Raw genomic sequence first — 18,737 nt, forward strand, 5'->3', positions numbered from 1 at the left:
AAATAAAAGTCTAAGACAGAGTGAAAAATCTAGAAAGGAATCAACATTTAACACACCAGTATTTTATTATCTTTTTCACGAATGCAGCCAAACACCAAAAGTGATACATAAAAGTGTTGTTCTAAATTTAAAGTGCATCAAAATTGAATTGAAAAGTTTCCATATGTTTGTGTTTGAATACGTGTCTCCCTCCAGAGCAATAATAGTGATGTCGCCAAAGTGTGCTTATATTTAGCAACAACGAAAAAACCATCAAATACATTCACCAGGCAAAACAAATCGTTTCACTTTCGCTACGAACAGCAGTTCTCTTATCGGTATCTAAACGCTTTGCATACCGGAATCACTCGAGAAAGCAACGGAAAGAACTGGTGCGAAGAGAAATATTGCCGCTGTTCGCTCGCCAACACAACGTGGGAAATTAATCAATAGGAACGGGTGTGACAGCAACGTCATAACACGGGGTTTTCTTGGCTGTAGCGCGATTTTTCGCGTCCAACGTTATCTTCAGGCCGCTCGAAACCCCCACAGTTTGCAAGCTGCATCGAACCCGTGAGAGACAGCTGATGATGGTTCTTTGTTGTTTTGGATTGATGCTTTGAACAACAAGTAAGTAACAGGAAGAGTGTAAATGGGGCTTTTTGGAAGTAGCGGGGATGTCGCTTTTGGGGATGTTTAAAAGGGAAGGTTAGTGTGGTGATAGGCGACGACGACGACGATGTTTTTTACACATGAAACGTAATGGGATGAGTTGTTCTTTCCACTGACTGTATCCTAAGTTGAGTCTATCGGTGCCGAACGTTCGTCAAAACATGCCGACGTTAGAGCAAATTGTATTCACGCTTCGGTGCTGATAGGTTAAATTGTTTTCAACCGAGTCTTTCAAAAAGTATGAAGAATCGTCAATGTTAAGCAACACGCAAGGCTGCCAATCGGCTAGGGTTTCATCAGAGCGCTTAAGTAGAGAAGTAGTTAAACTTGTAAACTACATATGTAAAATCCAACATCTGCTTTAATCCAACTAAACTCAACTAAACGAAATTTAATCCCTACACGAATGTGAACCATTTTTAAACGAAAGTGAACCAATCATTACCAAAACAAAAAGCCCTGAAACGTGACAAATGGCGTCTGGCAAAAGTGAGCGTCTCGCGAAAAAGGTGAAAAACGACTTCTTGTGACTTTCCTTCCGCGGTGCGCATGATTCACCGTTTGGGAGAAAAGATTTTGTCAGCATTTGGATACACGGCGAAGAATCTTTAGCTTTCATTTTCGCTTCCATGAATGCAATGAATGCAATCCTTCTTTGCCATCGTTACTTTTACTTTGTGACACTGCTGCTAGTCGTTTAAAGCGAGGGCTAAGTTATTAGTTAAAAAACAGTCTTTTGTAAGCACCTTGGTCACGGGCACACAATTGACGGCTGTGTTACAGTAGGAGAGGGTTAAAAGATGGGTTCCCGTAGATTATGGGTTTGCTTAGTGGCTGCATACAACAGGGAAGAAGCTAATAGAGGAGTTGCTGACACTGGACACGGTAAATTTTGAACGAAAGTGATTTCAGTTTAAAATCTCTTTTATGAGATGAGTACCGAATGATAAAAAGCTACCTATTGGCTTCCCCTTAAAGCAGTATTTCTGTATAATTTATGAAGTATTATAAGGTTTTCGGGAGAAACTATCAAAGTTCCAACTTTATCTAGATTCAGTTGAAGATGACTCCACATGACTCGACCCCGTTGAAGACAGTTGCAGTTGGACTCCCGAAAATATCATTTTCTGCCATATTGATCCTTCAACAATGACTGGATTGCAAATTTGCTACACATAAAAACCGGAATAGTTTCTACTTTAACTTGAAAAGAAGCCAGACGGCGCAAAAGAGTCCTGTGTTATCTAAAAATGTAAAGTTAACACAATCGGCAGATATCTTATTGAAGATTCGTTTAATGTTCGTTCAAGCTTTATAGTCCGCACACCGAAAATGTGCAAAGTGCATCGGGCAAAACAACGACTCGAGCCCCATATGAAAGTAATCTCGCCACTAATCAGCTGTTGCCACTGCAATACAGCCCCCTGCAATCTTGCTACGGCCGAGTAACGAATGGGCCAATTAAAACCGAAACCCCCCCTACTGGCGGACGCCGTGTACCAACGATAGTGAGTATATGCGCGCCGGAGCACCGGACTTCCTGCATTCATTTCCACGTGACGTCTACTCGCGTGGAACTCTTCCATTTACTACGAACAATCCTGTTCGGCTGTCCGCCGATGGATAGTAGCTCGCTCGTAAAAATCAACCTCACCCCGCGTACCCGCGTACGCCCTCCTCTCTAGCTGCCAAGGCGAAGAAAGGGGAAAAAAAACTAGGAAGTAAAATGCACCGAGGACCCCCCAAACGGGAATGCCGTGAACGGAAGGTGGGTTTGTAAAGGAGGAGGAAAATAAACACACGCGCTCTACCGGCTTTCGTGATCTCGCGATAATGGTCGTAAAGCGTCTCGAAGCAAAGCAACCAAACGGTTCACCGTTTGCTTGGTCGCAATGGCACGACATGACAAAACGGCAACCCAAACCGGGCAACCATTTATCCGGGAAAGTGAGTATGGAGAAAAACGGAAAACCGACACTCCACCCGCTACAAGAAATACTGGATTAGTTTTTCGTGTTGGTATGTTGTCTGGCGAAAATAGAAATGCAGTTTTTAACACCACACAAGCTAGCCCGGCGTTCCCTAAGGAAAGTGCAATGGATAAGAAAAAATGTCCCAACCGAACCTAAGAGACAATCATCCCAATGCCCGTGAGGCTTTTGCCTTGCCGACTCTATCAATTGGTTCGCTTCTACTCCACACGAGTAACAGCCGGAGCAAAGAAACAAGCAGCAACAAGCACTAATAACGACTCACACCAATGTCCGGGAAAAATGAATGAAAAAAAGGAAATTCTTTACAACGGGATCGTCATTGTGCTGCAACAAAAAAATGGCCCCTCGGCAAGAATTGGTAGACTTGGTAATGTCAATGGAAGATGAAAAAACGGTGTTGAGGATTTTCACTTTCGCCCTTAGGGCTTCCCCAACGCTGCCACACTGCCAGAACCGGACTAGCGGTGAAGGTTTGTTAGGAGATTTATTGGGTTGAACGGGTTTTGTTGTTACTCCGTTCATCTTTGTCGCATTAGTCATGGAAAAAGTGATTCATTTGATTTATGTTTTTCGTAACATGTTAATACGTCTTTCATTTCTGGTAACCGGTAACAAAATCTTTAGAAAAATTTTAATATAATTAGTTGATAAACAGGATTGTTATATAAGTTGTACGACTAGTGATACTTGCACAATAATTATTAGAAAACTTTGAAGGGTTTCTAGTCCAATTAGCCTAGTTTTCTATGCAAGTTCAAGTCTTTTTCGTTTATTTATAAAAGCTTTGAGCTTCTAAAGCTACAAAATGCCACCTCCACCACCTTTGTGTTATCCACTGCAGAGGTTAAAAATTTGAAAAAAGTTAAGTAAAACTCGGGTGAAATGGTTTAAATTTTATTGGAAAAACAAAGTGCATCACCCCTACGATGCCATCCTGTATAATTGCCTCTTTTGCAAGATAAATTGAAACAATCTGACAAAACTATAATTGATCCCCTTCAAACCGGGAAAAGTGTACGATTTGTTAATTAGTTTTAAGCGAAAAGGAGCTGTGTTTCCTGTTCTGCCTGAAACTGCTCCAATTCAACCTGAACAGAACAAAAAAAAATTAAAAAAATGGCATATTCAAAATGCTCAACTCGACTGGTTGAAAGAAGCCGGCTGAAGTCTTCATGGACCTCATTGCTAATTCATCCTGAGAACCCTGTATAAATGCTTACCGTCATTTGCTTTACAACTTACTTTCCTTAAATTTCCGTCACGGTCTTCAGAAATAAATGGCCAAAAGCGCTTATTTTATTTCTTTTCGTACAATCCCAAACAAGAAAATAACCACTCGCCTGCGGCTTACGCAATAGCCATAATAAATCGATCATTATTTGCGCTCAACCGCACATTCAAACCTATCACTTTGAAGCCTCTTTGATGGCCTAGCTAGATGACTGGTCTGCTTAAGATGCCATCGTTTTACGCCGAAACAGACACTGCGTACTCTCGCAGAGAAGAGTCGTAGGAAAAAATCACTCCTTAACCGATGACCAATCTCGCAGCTTTCTCATGTAACGGCCCGTATCTCTGAATTATTCATCGACGTTCCGTCATCGTCAGCCGGCCAACGAACACCGGGTGAGGGAGGGTGATATTAGTCCACAACCATTGCCACCCCCTGCCGTACATGAACATACTTTCCCAAAAAAAAAAAATGTGCATCACTGCACGTCTGCTTTACACGAAGTAATAAAATCAACATTAACGATAATAACAGTTCGACCATATCAGCTAAGGACTGGTGGCGGATTACGTCGAGTTGTTGATGTTAGGGGAAATTTTTTAAAATATGCAATCACTGCACTGAAAATTGGACAACCTTCGACTAGAGCACACGGAAACAACACATCAGCTAATAAACACATAGCCGCCACAAAGGCACGAGTGCGCGAACGCGCGCGTCTAGCTCACACATTTATTATTAATGCTTCCCCTTTGATAGTTGATAGCTCTTTTTTCGTCGAAAGCAACAAATGCCGGCATGACGGTATGAAGGGAGTCAATGTTTGTGGAAAGAAAAGAGAAATTTGGAATTTATTACAAACCGAAACGTTTGTTTTTTTTTTCCTTGCCGATAGCACACCAACGAAGTCGTCTTTACATGCTTCTCTTCCGTTTTTTCGGTGTGCAGCCATTTTTCGCTGCACGGTCCCATGTACCATGACTGCAACCGAGTTTGGTTGAAACTTTTAATTGTTGTCACTCAAACAACAAACAGCAACGAAATCGAAATTTAAAATTCAAAGCGTCTTGGGCGCGCGCTCGCACGTCGTTTGAAACGAGCGTTGATCGATACGGACGAGCAAAAGCCGGGCTGAAGAATAAGAACGAATTTGGGTCAATGTAAGCGGGATCGGAGATTAGAAAATTCATCGAATGAAATTTTCTACCTTCCCCCCAAGCAGAAGTTACTATTGTTTACAAAGCAACGATAGTATGACACGCGTATGTGTGTCAAACGAAAGTGGGAGTGAAAGAATTCCTCCCAATCGCACGTCATCCTTGCCTTCGGGAATGCTGAGTCCCGGCAAAAGCGCAAAGAATCTATCCGCTACGGCGAACGGGTTGCGTGAGGATTGGAGAAATTCCACCACTGGCCGTCCTTGCTTCCATATGGGTCACACATAAAATAAATATCACCATAACGTCTCGCAGCAAGCGGTTCGGTAGATCGAAGAAAGTTTTACGCTCTTCACCGCGCCATTTCCATTCCGATGATGTGTACACGCGTGCGTTCGATGTGTGCGATCAAGCTCACGTTAAGCAAAACACGTTGTGGCCAGGAAGACGTTTAACCGAAATGGAGAGACAAATGGTTGTTTGTTCAGAGCTTACACTTTGTCGTGGCTTGTTCGCTTTGCTCGGCACAGTGCAGTCGGTGTTATTTGAGGTTAATGCCACATTCAAAACATGATCGATGTCGAAAATATAGAGAAGAACTGGTTTATTCGCATACCTGTAAGAGAAAAGAAAAGAAAAAAAGATGTTAAAAAGAAATCAATCGTAATAATCCGTTAGTACGAGACAAAAGGCATTAAGTGCGGCTTCTACTCGATACATTTCCAATCGAAACTCCATAGACACTCATAGAAAAATGAGCGATGTGAGATATATTTCTATAACCAAAGTTTCCTGGGGGATTTCGACTACATTTTTGGCACTAATTTCTAATAAATTATGCACAGTTTCATTAGTTTTCGGAATGCACTAGTACAACTGTTGTAATTGATAATAAAAATGAAGTTGAAGTATTTTTAAAGATCTTTTTAGGATCGCAAATGAAGATGTTTTATTTAAAATAATAAAAAACGCTGGACACGTTTATCCAAAAAAAAAACTTTGACGAGCAAAATTAACTTACAATGTAACTCTTCTCAAGCATCTTGTAAAAATACGCATTGGAAATACGATAAAACTTGACTCTCAACTATCTTTCTAAACCGCTCTGTTTTTTACTTACACACAAATTACACACAATTAAACATTAAAAGTTGTGTTCAGTACCCTTGAGAATATGTGATAAGAACTGGAATTATGCGATAAAACCAATATCCATTTGCACGAGTGCTCATCAGCATGACAATTTAAAAATGAGTGACAAAATGAGTGCTTATTGCACCATACGACAACAGGAATGAATATAAATTCATCAACTGGAAGCTTTACGTACCATCAAACTGTAAATTAAACATGAGCCTCCTTCACAGAACAACAAGCTTCCACAAAATGTTGATTTTTTATTCGAAACACAGTCTAATTGGAAAGCATTAGTGTTTCAATTCGGCTCGTAAAAAAACTGCCTCTTGTTCAAATAATTGACCATAAAATAGCAAAATTGACCACACATACAAGCAAAACAAAAAATCATAAACACCTCGTTGACGTCAACCGTAACGTAATGCAAAGTTCATCCCGTAATCGTTCGTTGCGATCTTTACCGCTTCCAAATGAACCCATGAACTCAATTCCGAATCTTTTTTCTGTTTTTGTTTAAAAAAAAATGCATGTGTATGGTAGAGAAAATTCGAAACCAGGTTATAAACGTATAAACACACATATAAAACACAACGTGTTATAAATTACGAGCCAATTCTCCGCAGCGATCGTCTGCAACAGACGACCTTTCCAAAAACCCTTACATAAGACCTCACGATCACCCATCGGTCTCACATTTAGAAAAGAGAAGAAAAACCAACAGATATTTCGCTCCATTTGTCTGGTGAATTCCTTGAGAAAATCAAAACGATTGTGAAAATCAAAACGATTGTGAAAAGTGGACAGTTTGGTGAAACTGTTACAAGCTCAACATCAGACATTGAAAAGAAACCGAAACTGCAACAAATTTTCGTTCATTTTTGTTTCCAACAGATATTTTCCCTCTGAAAATGTTTCTAATTTGGCCCGTCTGTGATTTGTAACCCTCAAAAACTGCAATGTATTTCGATTGGTTCGCATTATCACCGGCGCATGATCATGCTTCATTAGCCGTATAAATTGGTGGCCTCGTCAGTCAATGGGTCAGCAGCTCAGCATAAAGCGTGTGAAATGGTTTGTACAGCTTTTACACAGAACAACCGGCACACCTTGACGAAACGCAATCGATAAACCAAAATTGAAATTGTCTTACCTGGTGGCCACCGTTTGTCTACGAAATTGGGGTGCCTATGCATTTCACTTATTTCCAACGCTCTGTGAGCTTTAGAAACCGTGTTTTATGATAAATTAACAATTCAATAATGCACCCTCAAACACCCAAAACATCCCCCATTATTCGTAAGCTTCACAGTGAGATGGAGATCGCAACAAAATGAAAGTGAAAACTTCTCCCAAATTTTCCACCCTCGACTACAAACTGCAAAAAAAAAACGGAAAAGAAATCCAATTGCATTCCATCTTCAGTTGGGAATTAACTTCAATAAATGAAAAATTGAAAGTGTATTAGCATGGCCACCTTCAGCACCCGTTCCCTCCTTTGGCTGCACCTTCCTTTCTTCTCCACCTTCCGGTTTGCACTTAGAATTCGAGCGTTTTCACACGATTAGCGATCCAAATAACAGAAACTTTACATTAAACAGCTCAGTGAGGTTTCCTCCTTGATTTGATGTAAGTGCCACCATCCAATGCAATCTTTCCCCCGACAATTTCAAGATCCACCGGATGCAACTTTTCGGCTACGATATCTAAATTGCCTTTCTAATGATGAACACCCACAGGGGCACACGATAAAGACACTGCCTGCCTGTCATTACTCTCCCTCATTGCGCGATCATTAACACGTTTCAATACTTGAAGCGAAGTAGGACCGCACGGTGAACGAGGAAAAAGCGCAAGTGTTAATTTCGTACACGGATTTCGCATTTCCCTCCTGTCGAGCGCAGCCCCTTGAGTTGCGATCGAAACGGATCGATTTTGGGGAGCCAAAAAACGATCGCAATCACCTACGTCGCGGCGTCTGTCACTCCACCAGATGTGCGCAGCAAACACTGGTCGGCAGATGGTCGACTTTGGAACTCGACTCTCACAAACCGTCGTCGCCCGATTGGTCGTCATCGACGGAATGTGAAAGTTGTGTAGGATTGCCGGGCGTAATGTGCGTGTTCGATTTTTGCTCCCACTCTCCCACCAAAGGCACACTCCCCGTTCGTGAGATGGTGTTAATTGTGCGAATGAACTCATCGGCGAATGAGTCGGCGCAGCTCCAAAAGCTGCCGAAAATGAGGGAGCTGATGAACGTTAAACGTTTGACAATTATCTTGATGATTGATGCCTCACACGCACCAAACACATCCCTTACCATTACACACCCACGCACAAATAAAACACCCAAAACACAATTCACCCAAAAAAAGATTTGAAGGAATTTAATGGGTTTAACTTTTCGGCACTTTCGGCGTGTTCAACACTTCAACCAGCATCTATGAACTCATCCTCTTTTCCAGCCACACTCGACACGGCCATCTGGTGTGGGGAGCTCCAGACCAAGAGCGTCCACCTTTTTGCGCAAGAGGGTTCACCAGCGATCGTGCATCGGGTCATACCGCCTCCCACCCACTTCCAACCCCGCTCTCCCTGCCACAGTTCCCCGGAAGCCGACACAATCGCTCCCCAACCGCAACCGGACCGGGATCGACCCGGCCTCCAGGAACGCACCGGGGATCCTGATGCACCCGGCGGGGGCCTGTCGGCAATATCGCTGAGCAACACTTCGCCCATCGCCAGCTACCTGCGGCGGGCAGCGGCAGCAGCCGTTCCCCGACGTCGCACCAAACCCAAGGTTCGCTACGGGCCCCTGTTGCCCATACTCGCCTACTCCGCTACGCCAACCGGTCCATGCACCCCGGACGACTTCCGAGTGAGTGCCGACGTGAAACTTCTATGCCTTGGTGCTTTCGCAGTGTTTGTGTGTGTTTTGGTTTGGGCTTTCTTCTTTTCGTTTTTGGGATTTGATTTTGCATATTTGAATCTTTCGCTATCGGTTTTTTGAGGTTTGTGTGTGTGTGTGTGTTTGTGTGATTTTTGTGTGTTTTGTTTGGGTGGGTGCTATTCTTTAACATAAACTATTGAAAATTCGTCTAGTCTTCCATCAAGTCATATGGTAAATGATCATAAAGTTTGTATAAAAAATGTTAACTCATGTAAAAAATACAACCACTGTCGTGTCGATAGACCACACACGGCAGGACCACGTATCAAATTTTATCCGAGTGATTCTTCCGATGGAGTTTTCACACGCCATGATCGGATGTCGATACTCGTCTGGACATTCTCTTCGTACGCAGGGCTGACAAGACATCTCGAGGCTGTAATGCCAAACAGTGGAAGAAGAAGTTCATCCGTAACAAAGAACCGGGCATAAGCTCAGGATGGAACACTTGCAATTTGCATGGAAATAAGCTAGTATGTCTTCAATACAACCGAAGAATTTGTTAAGCTGAGAAAAAGAAACTAAATGAGTCTTTGACTGCATGACAGCAGCAAGAAAACTTTATGTTTTAGACGGTATCTATCAAATATTGAAGCTTTTGAGCTTATCAGAGCCAGGCTGCAGGTCAAAGAGCTTCGTTGATGTAGTGGTTCATCTATTGTCCAAAGCCAAAGAAACTTATGAGTATATTCATCTTGAACATAGCAAAGAGGACTTCGTCAGTTTTGAACAGAGTCCATGTCTCCATCAGCCGAATCTTATAACTACACATGTACAATCTATCAAATAGTAGAAACACAATTGTTCTATACAATATCTGATTCAGTCCACCATTTTTTAAATTTCATAATGACGACCAGGCCGTAGCCCTTAAAATCCAATCTTATCGTCTAGCTTTACATCTTATTCAACTTATATCCTATTTGGAGGGTAGACGTTTGCTTCACCCTAAATTCAAATGCATCTTATCCCGGGTTAGCTCGGTTGTGGATGTTGTAGCTGCCAGGTATGGTTCAGATGTTGTCCTTTCTGTTTCCGCTAAGGTTAGCGCATCTTTGGAGCCGTGGAGACTTACAACTGGCTCCCAAGAAAACCGCCTTTGTTGCGGATACTTTGTGGTGTTCGTCACTTCATATCGTTGTCAGCATTTGGATGTTGAGGCTGGCGGCCTCACCATCGGCAGAAAGACACGAGTCCGAAAGCCACTACAACTTTGGGATGGTACAGTAGCAAATCCGCCAGTCACAACTTCACGTCGTCCAAACCTCATTCAATTGATTGAGAGTTCCAATGTTGACGCTGGCGACCCTGACACCTGCAAAATTCATGGAGCCGATAGTCACAATAACCTTTTAAGGTTACTGCAAAATCAAATCCAGACATTCCACCGACGACAAGGTCGCCAGTTACGACCTTAGATCTCCTAAACCAATTTTTATCGACCCTGGGGCCGGAATAGCGACTGACGCATGTCGATGCCACCGTTGCGAATGTGTAACAAACAAAAAACAAACAAAATAAACATAACAAACTACAATCCGCTAATAGGACGATAATGCGTACATTATACGGGAAGGGAGCGGGGAAGGGATCAAAGGACGATTCCCATCTCTTTGGCGAAGTTAAACAGAATCAACGTACGTTCGTAGTCCTTCTGTCCTAGGATATCGGGCATCGGCACCGTCTGGGATCTTCCTGATGCCCGAACGGCTGCTAAGAGTCCGGGCCCAGCCGCATCGAACTCCACTCATGACCAGAGGATGTGGTCAATGTGGTGGTATCCGTTGCTACAGCTGCAGACCTCGGTGTCGGCACTATCTACACGTTGAAGATGTGCATTCATTGCAAAATGGTTCGACATAAGTCTCGACATCATGCGAATAAACGCACGATCTACCGGGAGCCTGTGGAACCAGGTACGCAGGGAAACCTGTGGTGAGCTGGAGTGCACCAGCACTTTCTGCACGCCCTTTCGTCCACCATTCAAAACATCTGATAAAATGCAACAAAACGTAAACGAAAGACATTTTTTTGTAAAAGAATCCATGACGATTTTATTATTTAAATCTCAAATACTCATCGAACAATTTTTACACTGCATCCCGGCGACACAGGGCAAATAGTCGATGCGTGCTAGATGGGTTAGCAAATTTGTAGTCCAACATCTTAGAGGAGGCGTGAACTGCGTCCCGTGGACTTATTACGGGCGCAGAAGGACTGCAGAGCACCGGACATCGGCTTGGACAGGTCGTACACTTCCTTCTGGCCAGTGGTCGGATTGGTGATGGTGGCGGTGGCCGCACGACCACGGGCACCAGCAATCATGCGCGGCAGCATCTGGCACAGGCAGCTGTTGTAGTCCGTACACGTGATATCTCGTGTGTAAGTCTGGGCGGTGGCGAACGATGCCAGGCAGGCAACGAACAGCAGCAGTAGGCCGAACAGCTTGTTCATGGTGTGTCTTCGGGGTCGGAGTTTGCGAGTGAGCGAGCACAAGTCGGGATAGTTCGGAAACTGAATGACTTTTCCTTTCGATCGATGGGATCATTTTATACCCGGAGCGTAGGATAACGGTTTTGCCACTCGCTGTTTATTACAGTAAGGCATTATGTTGCAGATTGTGTTGTAACGTTGTGACGCATGTTCTAAGTACACAACGGTAAACATATCAGTCTAGAACAACTGTAGTACGCGTACACCAATAACGAACAATGTGATACATTGTTGTATGATGGTAACGACTGTTCTTGACATTCACGAAACTATAGAAATGAAGTGTGTGTGTGTTTGTGTGTGAATGATCTGATACCATAGTAAGAACATTGCATTCCAAATATTTTTAAAACACCTACGTATACACATTGTTGTTCCTTATCAATAGCCAGATCTGTTCTTGGCAAACTAATATTTCGTCTCTACAAAATATTACAAACATGTCTACGATCATTTGATCATGTAAGAAAAATTCTAACTGCAGCAATATACCGATACAAGCAGCACAATTTAAATTTCTACAGCTGGAAAACTTACTGGCACATCTTTGCACTTGTTATTGTGGCCACAAAAAGGCTCATTGTGTCTGTCCCGGAACACGGAATTCTTTTAGCAAAGTGTCATACGCACAACTTGAGATAAGTTCTCAGCTGCTCGGGTATATAACTTAGAGCCATTTCCTCAGCTAAGCCAAGTCGTCTTCGGAACTTACTGGTGTGCTTACCGCCCCGTACTCTGAGCTTGAACGCAACGTTTGGTACTTTTGTACTGTACACCATACACCAAACAACCGACTAACCCTTTACTACACAATGACTAAGTTCATCTGTATCGCACTGGTGCTGGCTTGCATGGCCGTCTCCGCACACGCGCAGTTCCAAACAAACGTACAGTGCACCTCGTTCAATGACTGTGTCTGCAAGCTGCCCGCGATCATTGGCGCAGTTGCGGGACGTACCGCGACGGCTAACATCCGCAACCCGGCCAACGGTGAGACGTACGTGCTGGATCTCTCCAAACCATCGCAAGCCGTTGCCAACTACTGCAACCAGCTGAAACAGGGACTTAAACCCGCCGTACCATTCAAGGCGGTAAATGGTGCTAAAATTGCCCGTAAGAATCACTATCGTATCAAAGCAGGATAAGTAGAGGAACAAACTTTAACATCGGCCAACATTTCATTCTATTTCTAACAGAGGTGCAAGCTCTTCTGGCCCAGCGGCTTGCTGGACTAAGGGGTTAACTTGAGGAACGACATCAAGATCTTTCTTGGATCGCACATTCACTCTTGGATAACTGGACACATGGTTGAACGAAATACGCTACTTACATCAGCAAACACCATTTCACCACTGATCTTTGCCATACCATCGGCTAGTGTTAAATATTTCTAATAAAGGAATACCATTGGCATGGATTCTTGATAAAAATACAACCTAGGAATGCTGTTTTCTTTCGATATCTCCATCTTAATTCGTTGCTTGCTCCATGCGTGAATCCGATTATGTACAGAAATCAGACCAACAAGCAATGAAAATGTTAAATCTGGCATTTTTAGGCCTGAAAGGCACGTCCAAGATTCGTCCAATTCGCATTCCCATAAACTCAGCCTGCTGCTCCAACTTATAAACTAACCTAATAAAACCACTGCCGCTTCCCAGCACTTAAAATCGCTAGGCAGCTAACGGTTGTAAAATTGACATCCCGTTGATACGCGGTGCTGACGTTTCAAGCCACCGTCTTCCAAACTATCACTTTTACTTTCCCTTTCCCCCTAGGTACGATAATTAAACGTGATCATTAACTAATCGGTTCGACGATCGATGGTCAACGGTGGGAAATGCTACCATTGGCAGTGGAAGGAAAAAAACATGGCAGAAAGCAAAGAAGAAAAAAACTCCTCAGCTGACCCCAGCTTGTGTACGGTCGTTTTTCTTACCAAACACTTGCAGCAACCAACTGCGTGAAGAATTGCATTTGACTTACGGTGCATGTGGTCGCGGGTAGTAAAACCGCAAAACCTGCTCCGTCCGAGGGCATGATTGGTGCACGGCTGCAGTGTTTGATGGCGTGTTTGAGTGTTCCTTATTGACATTGAACATATGCTGGTGGTGCCCTCGACCGGGCCGCGTCAGTCAAACCACGGAAGAAGGTTTCGCGTGGATAAGCTAACACACTCGCAGAACCAGAAGAAGAAAATGCGTGAAAAACGTAAAGAAAGGGAAAAGCGTAACTTGCTGAGAAGGAAGCGCACGCATAAAGAAGGTGCAGTGCACTGGGAAAATGAAGTGTAGCCTTGTGGTTTTGATGGCGTACGATATGGAACCCAACTAGGATCGTTTATGGTCGAAAGTGATAGCCTCTAAATTTCACAGCTCAATGAGCGAGATCGTGACACTATTTCATTGGCAAACTATTTGACCCGGTGGTGGTTTAATGTGATTTTGTCGAAAACCTCATGTAAATAAATGGCGTTTAGGACTATATATTTTGTACATAAGCAAGCTTGGTTGAAATGAGTTATTGAGATTGCGGTTGTCTTTGGGAATGTAGTAGACTTTGTATATTTTGCTGTATATTTACAAGCTTTTCCTTCCAGCGTAATATGTAAATATTGAGATACGTTTCATACAACAGAGAGTTTTTTTTGGTCTCTATATTCTCAATGTCATGACCAGTTTATCATTAAGATGTCTCCATTAAGCAAGAAAAAGTAAATACACATAATATAATAGCAAGAAAAAACAAGACTGCTTTATGAAGACATCAGTCGTTGTTTTAATTGGAAATTTAAGTACTTTAGACAAAAAACACACCTTTAAAAAACTCTTCTTCCATTCACAAAAAAAGGGAATGTATCTTCCTTCAAGTGACCTACATTTCCGAAAGTCAAAGTCAAATGACCAAACCTGAGTTCATTTGCTAATAGTCTGGCAATGAAGTACACTTGACGACTCCTCGGCAAACCTTCATGATATCCACGTGCCATCATTTTATCGCTACTAAAATAAGATGCTGAGGACGGTTTGCAGAGCACGTCCAGCACGCGAGCGATTGCGAGTCCCGTAACTTCCCAGAAAATCCCCGAACCTGATCCGTTGGTTAGAAGATGAATCAAAACAAGTTTTTTTTCTGTTTTGTTTTCGGTGTCTATCACGTGGAGAGGAGAAACAGTTAGTCTTAATGAGATTACGATTACTGAAGAGTAATTATGATCGCTGCCGGGACATGAATAATCCTCCGAGCCAGCTGAATGGGTTCGGTCAAAGTAAAACCCAAAAGACGATGGGCAGAGGAGATCACCGCCGGCTGGTGGCGTACACTCATCGCTTTAGTAGTGGAGTGGTTTTGGCGTGTGGTCAGCCAGACGGACTAACCTGGTTCTTGCAGCACCTGATGCACCTATTTCTGGCCACCGTGTGTGTGCGTGTGTGTTAGTGTAAGGGGTTCGTGCGTGTGCTATATAAGCTTTAACTAACTTTCTTTATCTCTCTTTTTCAATCTCTTCCACTCTCTTTCACGCTCCCTCTTCAACCACCTCTCGATGGGTCAATCGTGGCTTCCTGGTACAGAGCTTTAATAAAATGGGCCAGGAGAAATCTTTGCCCTCCAGATGTACCTCCGCACATGACTACCACCATCATCACCATCATCATCACCACCATCATCACCACACGAGCTCGTCCACCTCCTCGACGACCTCGTCCGCCGTGCCGTCCCGCTCGCCGTCCACCGCCTCGACGACATCATCCGCCTCGTCCGCATCGGCCGCCTCCTCATACAAAAGCGTCGAGCGGCAGACCAAGTACCTTAACGAGCACCTGTACATCAAGTCCTACCTGGACATCGAGGAAGAGGACCGGAACGCGAAGCTACTCTTCCAGAAGGTGCGTCCCGGTGGCATACGCAACTACACGCCCAAAATACTGTCCGAGAACCCGAAGCAGGATCTGGATGTTTGGATCTAGCGGCGGATACAGCTAGCGCCACTAAACTACACGATCCTACACCGGTGTTTCGGTGCGTCAGCAAACAAATTTCACCTGCTGGGACCTGGACGGGAACTCGGAATCCATCACATCTCACTTCGCAAAACCCGGCCTCTTTCTAAATTACAAAATCTGAGTAAAAAAAAAACACAAACCTTCCCGTAAGGCGCCATCAGCTTCCTGCACCGTGCAATGGCTCTTGGACTCGCTTCCGTAGCGGCAGTAGCTGGAGGACTTGCGCACACCCCTATCGCACTGCTCACACTAATACCACTTTTAGCTGTAGGAGTCAATTACTATAGATACCAAAGTGTGGATCCGGAGACGAATCCCACCGACCAGCAAACGGTGAGTCACTCTTCTTCACCTTTGTACCTTCAGGACTTCCTCTAACCGAGCTCTATATTTGTTTCCCCGCAGCTAAGACGATACTATGACTTCGTCGTCATTGGGGCCGGTTCGGCCGGAGCCGTCGTGGCATCGCGGCTGTCCGAGATCGGCGACTGGTCGGTGCTGCTACTCGAGGCAGGCGGTGACGAGAACGAGGTAACAGATGTACCCTCCCTGGCCGGTTATCTCCAGCTCACCGAGTTTGACTGGAAGTACCAAACGACGCCATCGGCCGACCGGCGCTACTGTCAGGCCATGATCGGTGACCGGTGTAACTGGCCACGCGGCAAGGTGATGGGCGGATCGTCCGTACTGAACGCGATGGTATACGTACGGGGTAACAGGCGAGATTACGACTCCTGGCAAGAGCAGGGTAACGTTGGCTGGGGCTACGAAAATGTGCTGCCGTACTTCATCAAATCGGAAGACAATCGGAACCCGTACATGGCACACTCGCCCTACCATGGTGTTGGGGGTTACCTAACCGTACAGGAGGCACCGTGGCGAACGCCACTGTCGGTGGCGTTTGTAGCTGCCGGTCAGGAGATGGGCTACGAAAACCGCGACATTAACGGAGCGGACCAGACGGGCTTCATGTTGCTTCAGGCGACCATACGCCGTGGTAGCCGGTGCAGCACATCCAAAGCGTTCCTGCGGCCGGTGCGTTTGCGCAAGAACCTTCACATTGCCATGCACGCGCACGTCACCCGCATCCTGTTCGATGAGCAGCATCGTGCGTACGGCGTCGAGTTCGTGCGTCACCAGAAGCGGCAGTACGTATTTGCACGCAAAGAGATCATACTATCAGCGGGCGCACTCAACTCACCACAGATACTGATGCTGAGTGGCGTCGGACCGGCGGATCATCTCGCCGAGCTAGGCATACCGTTGGTTTCAGACCTGCCGGTTGGTGACAACCTGCAGGATCATGTCGGGCTCGGCGGTTTAACGTTTCTTGTCGATCAACCAGTGACGGTGAAAACGTCCCGCTACAGCTCCGTTCCGGTAGCGTTCGAGTACTTCCTCAACGAGCGTGGCCCTATGACGTTTCCCGGCATTGAAGGTGTCGCGTTCGTCAACACCAAGTACGCCGATCCATCCGGCAAATGGCCCGACATACAGTTTCACTTCGGTCCGAGCTCGGTCAACTCGGACGGTGGTCAGAACATTAGGAAAATTTTGAACTTACGCGACGGGTTTTACAACACCGTGTACAAACCGATCCAGAACGCGGAAACGTGGACCATCTTGCCATTGTTACTGCGTCCGAAAAGTACCGGCTGGGTAAGGCTGCGGTCGAAAAACCCGTTCGTGCAGCCCTCGATCGAACCGAACTACTTCGCGCACGAGGAAGATGTGGCCGTGCTCGTCGAAGGCATCAAGATTGCGATCAACGTCTCGCATACGCAGGCCTTCCAGCGGTTCAACTCACGGCCGCATGCGATCCCACTGCCCGGCTGTCATCATCTGCCGTTCATGTCCGATGCGTACTGGGCGTGCACGATCAAGCAGTTCACCTTCACCATCTACCATCCGACCGGTACGGCCAAGATGGGACCGAGCTGGGACCCGGGTGCAGTAGTTGACCCACGGTTGCGTGTGTACGGTGTGTCTGGGTTGCGCGTGGTCGACGCTAGCATCATGCCGACCATCATCAGCGGCAACCCGAACGCACCGGTCATCATGATCGGTGAAAAGGCGGCCGACATGATTAAGGAGGACTGGGGACGACTTGTCGGTTGGTAATGACCGGAAGGTTCGGAATCGGACGTCCGCTGCCGAAAGGAATTTAACTCTAGCTAGTCAAATAATCACACGCTCGATACTCTCTTCGATGCTCTGATACAGTGTGTAGGGTGCGGCGGAATGAGTGTTTTGTAGTTTTGTAAAATATGTTACGTGTTCTCTAGATGTGTAGTTCTGCACGGGATCTGCAAGGTACTGGCAGGATTCCCTGTGTAATATGCAAAAACTGTGAAGTTTTTTGTTTTAGAAAAATTTTTACAATTTCATTTGGACAAGCTCAAACTACAGCTGGACAGCGACACCCAGTAGTGCAAAGGATAGCAGTTACTGTAGTCGGTAGTCGAGCCTAATAGTGACCCGTTCGCACGTAATCCGAACGTGCCAAGGCGTGTGAGTGTATGTGTTTGTGTGTTTGCGTGTGCGTGTGTTCTTCCAAATGAAACATTGTAGTAGAAATGAATTAAAACGGGGTTTTGTACAGAGTGGCGTACGGGGCAAAATGTAGGAAAAATAAGCTAAAAAACAAAAATAAGGGCGTAAGGAATAAAAACCATAAAACCGAGACCGGCAAGTTGTAGCTACAAAATGCATTCGTTCTTGTGTACATTTAAAATGTGGAAAAAAAAACTTTAAAAACAACAAAAAAAAACGTTACCAACAAATAAATGGAATTGATAGTGAATAGATGAAACCGATGCGATTGAATTGCGCCATTAGGCGTTGTGATTAGTCTACCGGAAAGAAAAGATATCACTGACGCAACCAACTCGTACAAACCGTACACACGATGACCCCGTTTTTTATTGTTTGTTAAGTGGCGCCGCTTCACCTTCCAATGTGTGATGATGAAACGGGGCGAAAACTTCATTAAATTTACCCCCAGCAAATCACACCAATTAAAACTGAGCTTCAACGCAAGAGAAAACGAAAGCCTGATTAGCCGCATGATCCACATCGAAAATGTAGGGCATGACGTATCCGGTACAACATACTAATGGACGG

General features: G+C 44.8%; 5 protein-coding genes across 7 annotated transcripts in view; 3 read left to right on the forward strand and 2 right to left on the reverse strand.

The window, feature by feature from the left end:
* LOC126558551 (annexin B9) overlaps positions 1 to 18,737 on the reverse strand; it is a 214,663-nt gene that overhangs the window by 91,606 nt on the left and 104,320 nt on the right. The window lies entirely within an intron of this gene.
* LOC126558057 (flotillin-2) overlaps positions 1 to 18,737 on the reverse strand; it is a 153,070-nt gene that overhangs the window by 74,113 nt on the left and 60,220 nt on the right. The gene's annotated exons all lie outside the window — the stretch shown is intronic.
* Positions 540 to 15,590, forward strand: LOC126559423 (knob-associated histidine-rich protein). The gene is made up of 2 exons (XM_050215576.1): positions 540 to 609; positions 15,183 to 15,590. Exon 2 carries the CDS (start codon positions 15,195 to 15,197, stop codon positions 15,576 to 15,578), a length of 384 nt encoding a protein of 127 aa, XP_050071533.1. The 5' UTR covers positions 540 to 609; positions 15,183 to 15,194; the 3' UTR covers positions 15,579 to 15,590.
* On the forward strand, positions 12,278 to 12,853 carry LOC126559460 (uncharacterized). The gene is made up of 2 exons (XM_050215622.1): positions 12,278 to 12,723; positions 12,807 to 12,853. Exons 1-2 carry the CDS (start codon positions 12,423 to 12,425, stop codon positions 12,851 to 12,853), a joined length of 348 nt encoding a protein of 115 aa, XP_050071579.1. The 5' UTR covers positions 12,278 to 12,422.
* Positions 15,769 to 17,735, forward strand: LOC126557422 (glucose dehydrogenase [FAD, quinone]). The gene is made up of 2 exons (XM_050213197.1): positions 15,769 to 15,947; positions 16,020 to 17,735. The coding sequence occupies exons 1-2, from the start codon at positions 15,792 to 15,794 to the stop codon at positions 17,733 to 17,735; spliced, it is 1,872 nt and encodes a 623-aa protein (XP_050069154.1). The 5' UTR covers positions 15,769 to 15,791.

Source organism: Anopheles maculipalpis, chromosome 2RL (genome assembly GCF_943734695.1).
Source record: "Anopheles maculipalpis chromosome 2RL, idAnoMacuDA_375_x, whole genome shotgun sequence".
Classification (NCBI taxonomy): Eukaryota; Metazoa; Arthropoda; class Insecta; order Diptera; family Culicidae; genus Anopheles; species Anopheles maculipalpis.

Excerpts from the sequence above, each read along its gene's own strand:
- LOC126557422 (XM_050213197.1), top strand. The coding sequence starts at position 15,792 with ATGGCTCTTGGACTCGCTTCCGTAGCGGCAGTAGCTGGAGGACTTGCG. Across the intron at positions 15,948-16,019 it reads ATCCCACCGACCAGCAAACG|CTAAGACGATACTATGACTT; the intron begins GTGAGTCACTCT and ends GTTTCCCCGCAG.
- LOC126559423 (XM_050215576.1), top strand. The coding sequence starts at position 15,195 with ATGGGCCAGGAGAAATCTTTGCCCTCCAGATGTACCTCCGCACATGAC.
- LOC126559460 (XM_050215622.1), top strand. The coding sequence starts at position 12,423 with ATGACTAAGTTCATCTGTATCGCACTGGTGCTGGCTTGCATGGCCGTC. Across the intron at positions 12,724-12,806 it reads AAATGGTGCTAAAATTGCCC|AGGTGCAAGCTCTTCTGGCC; the intron begins GTAAGAATCACT and ends TATTTCTAACAG.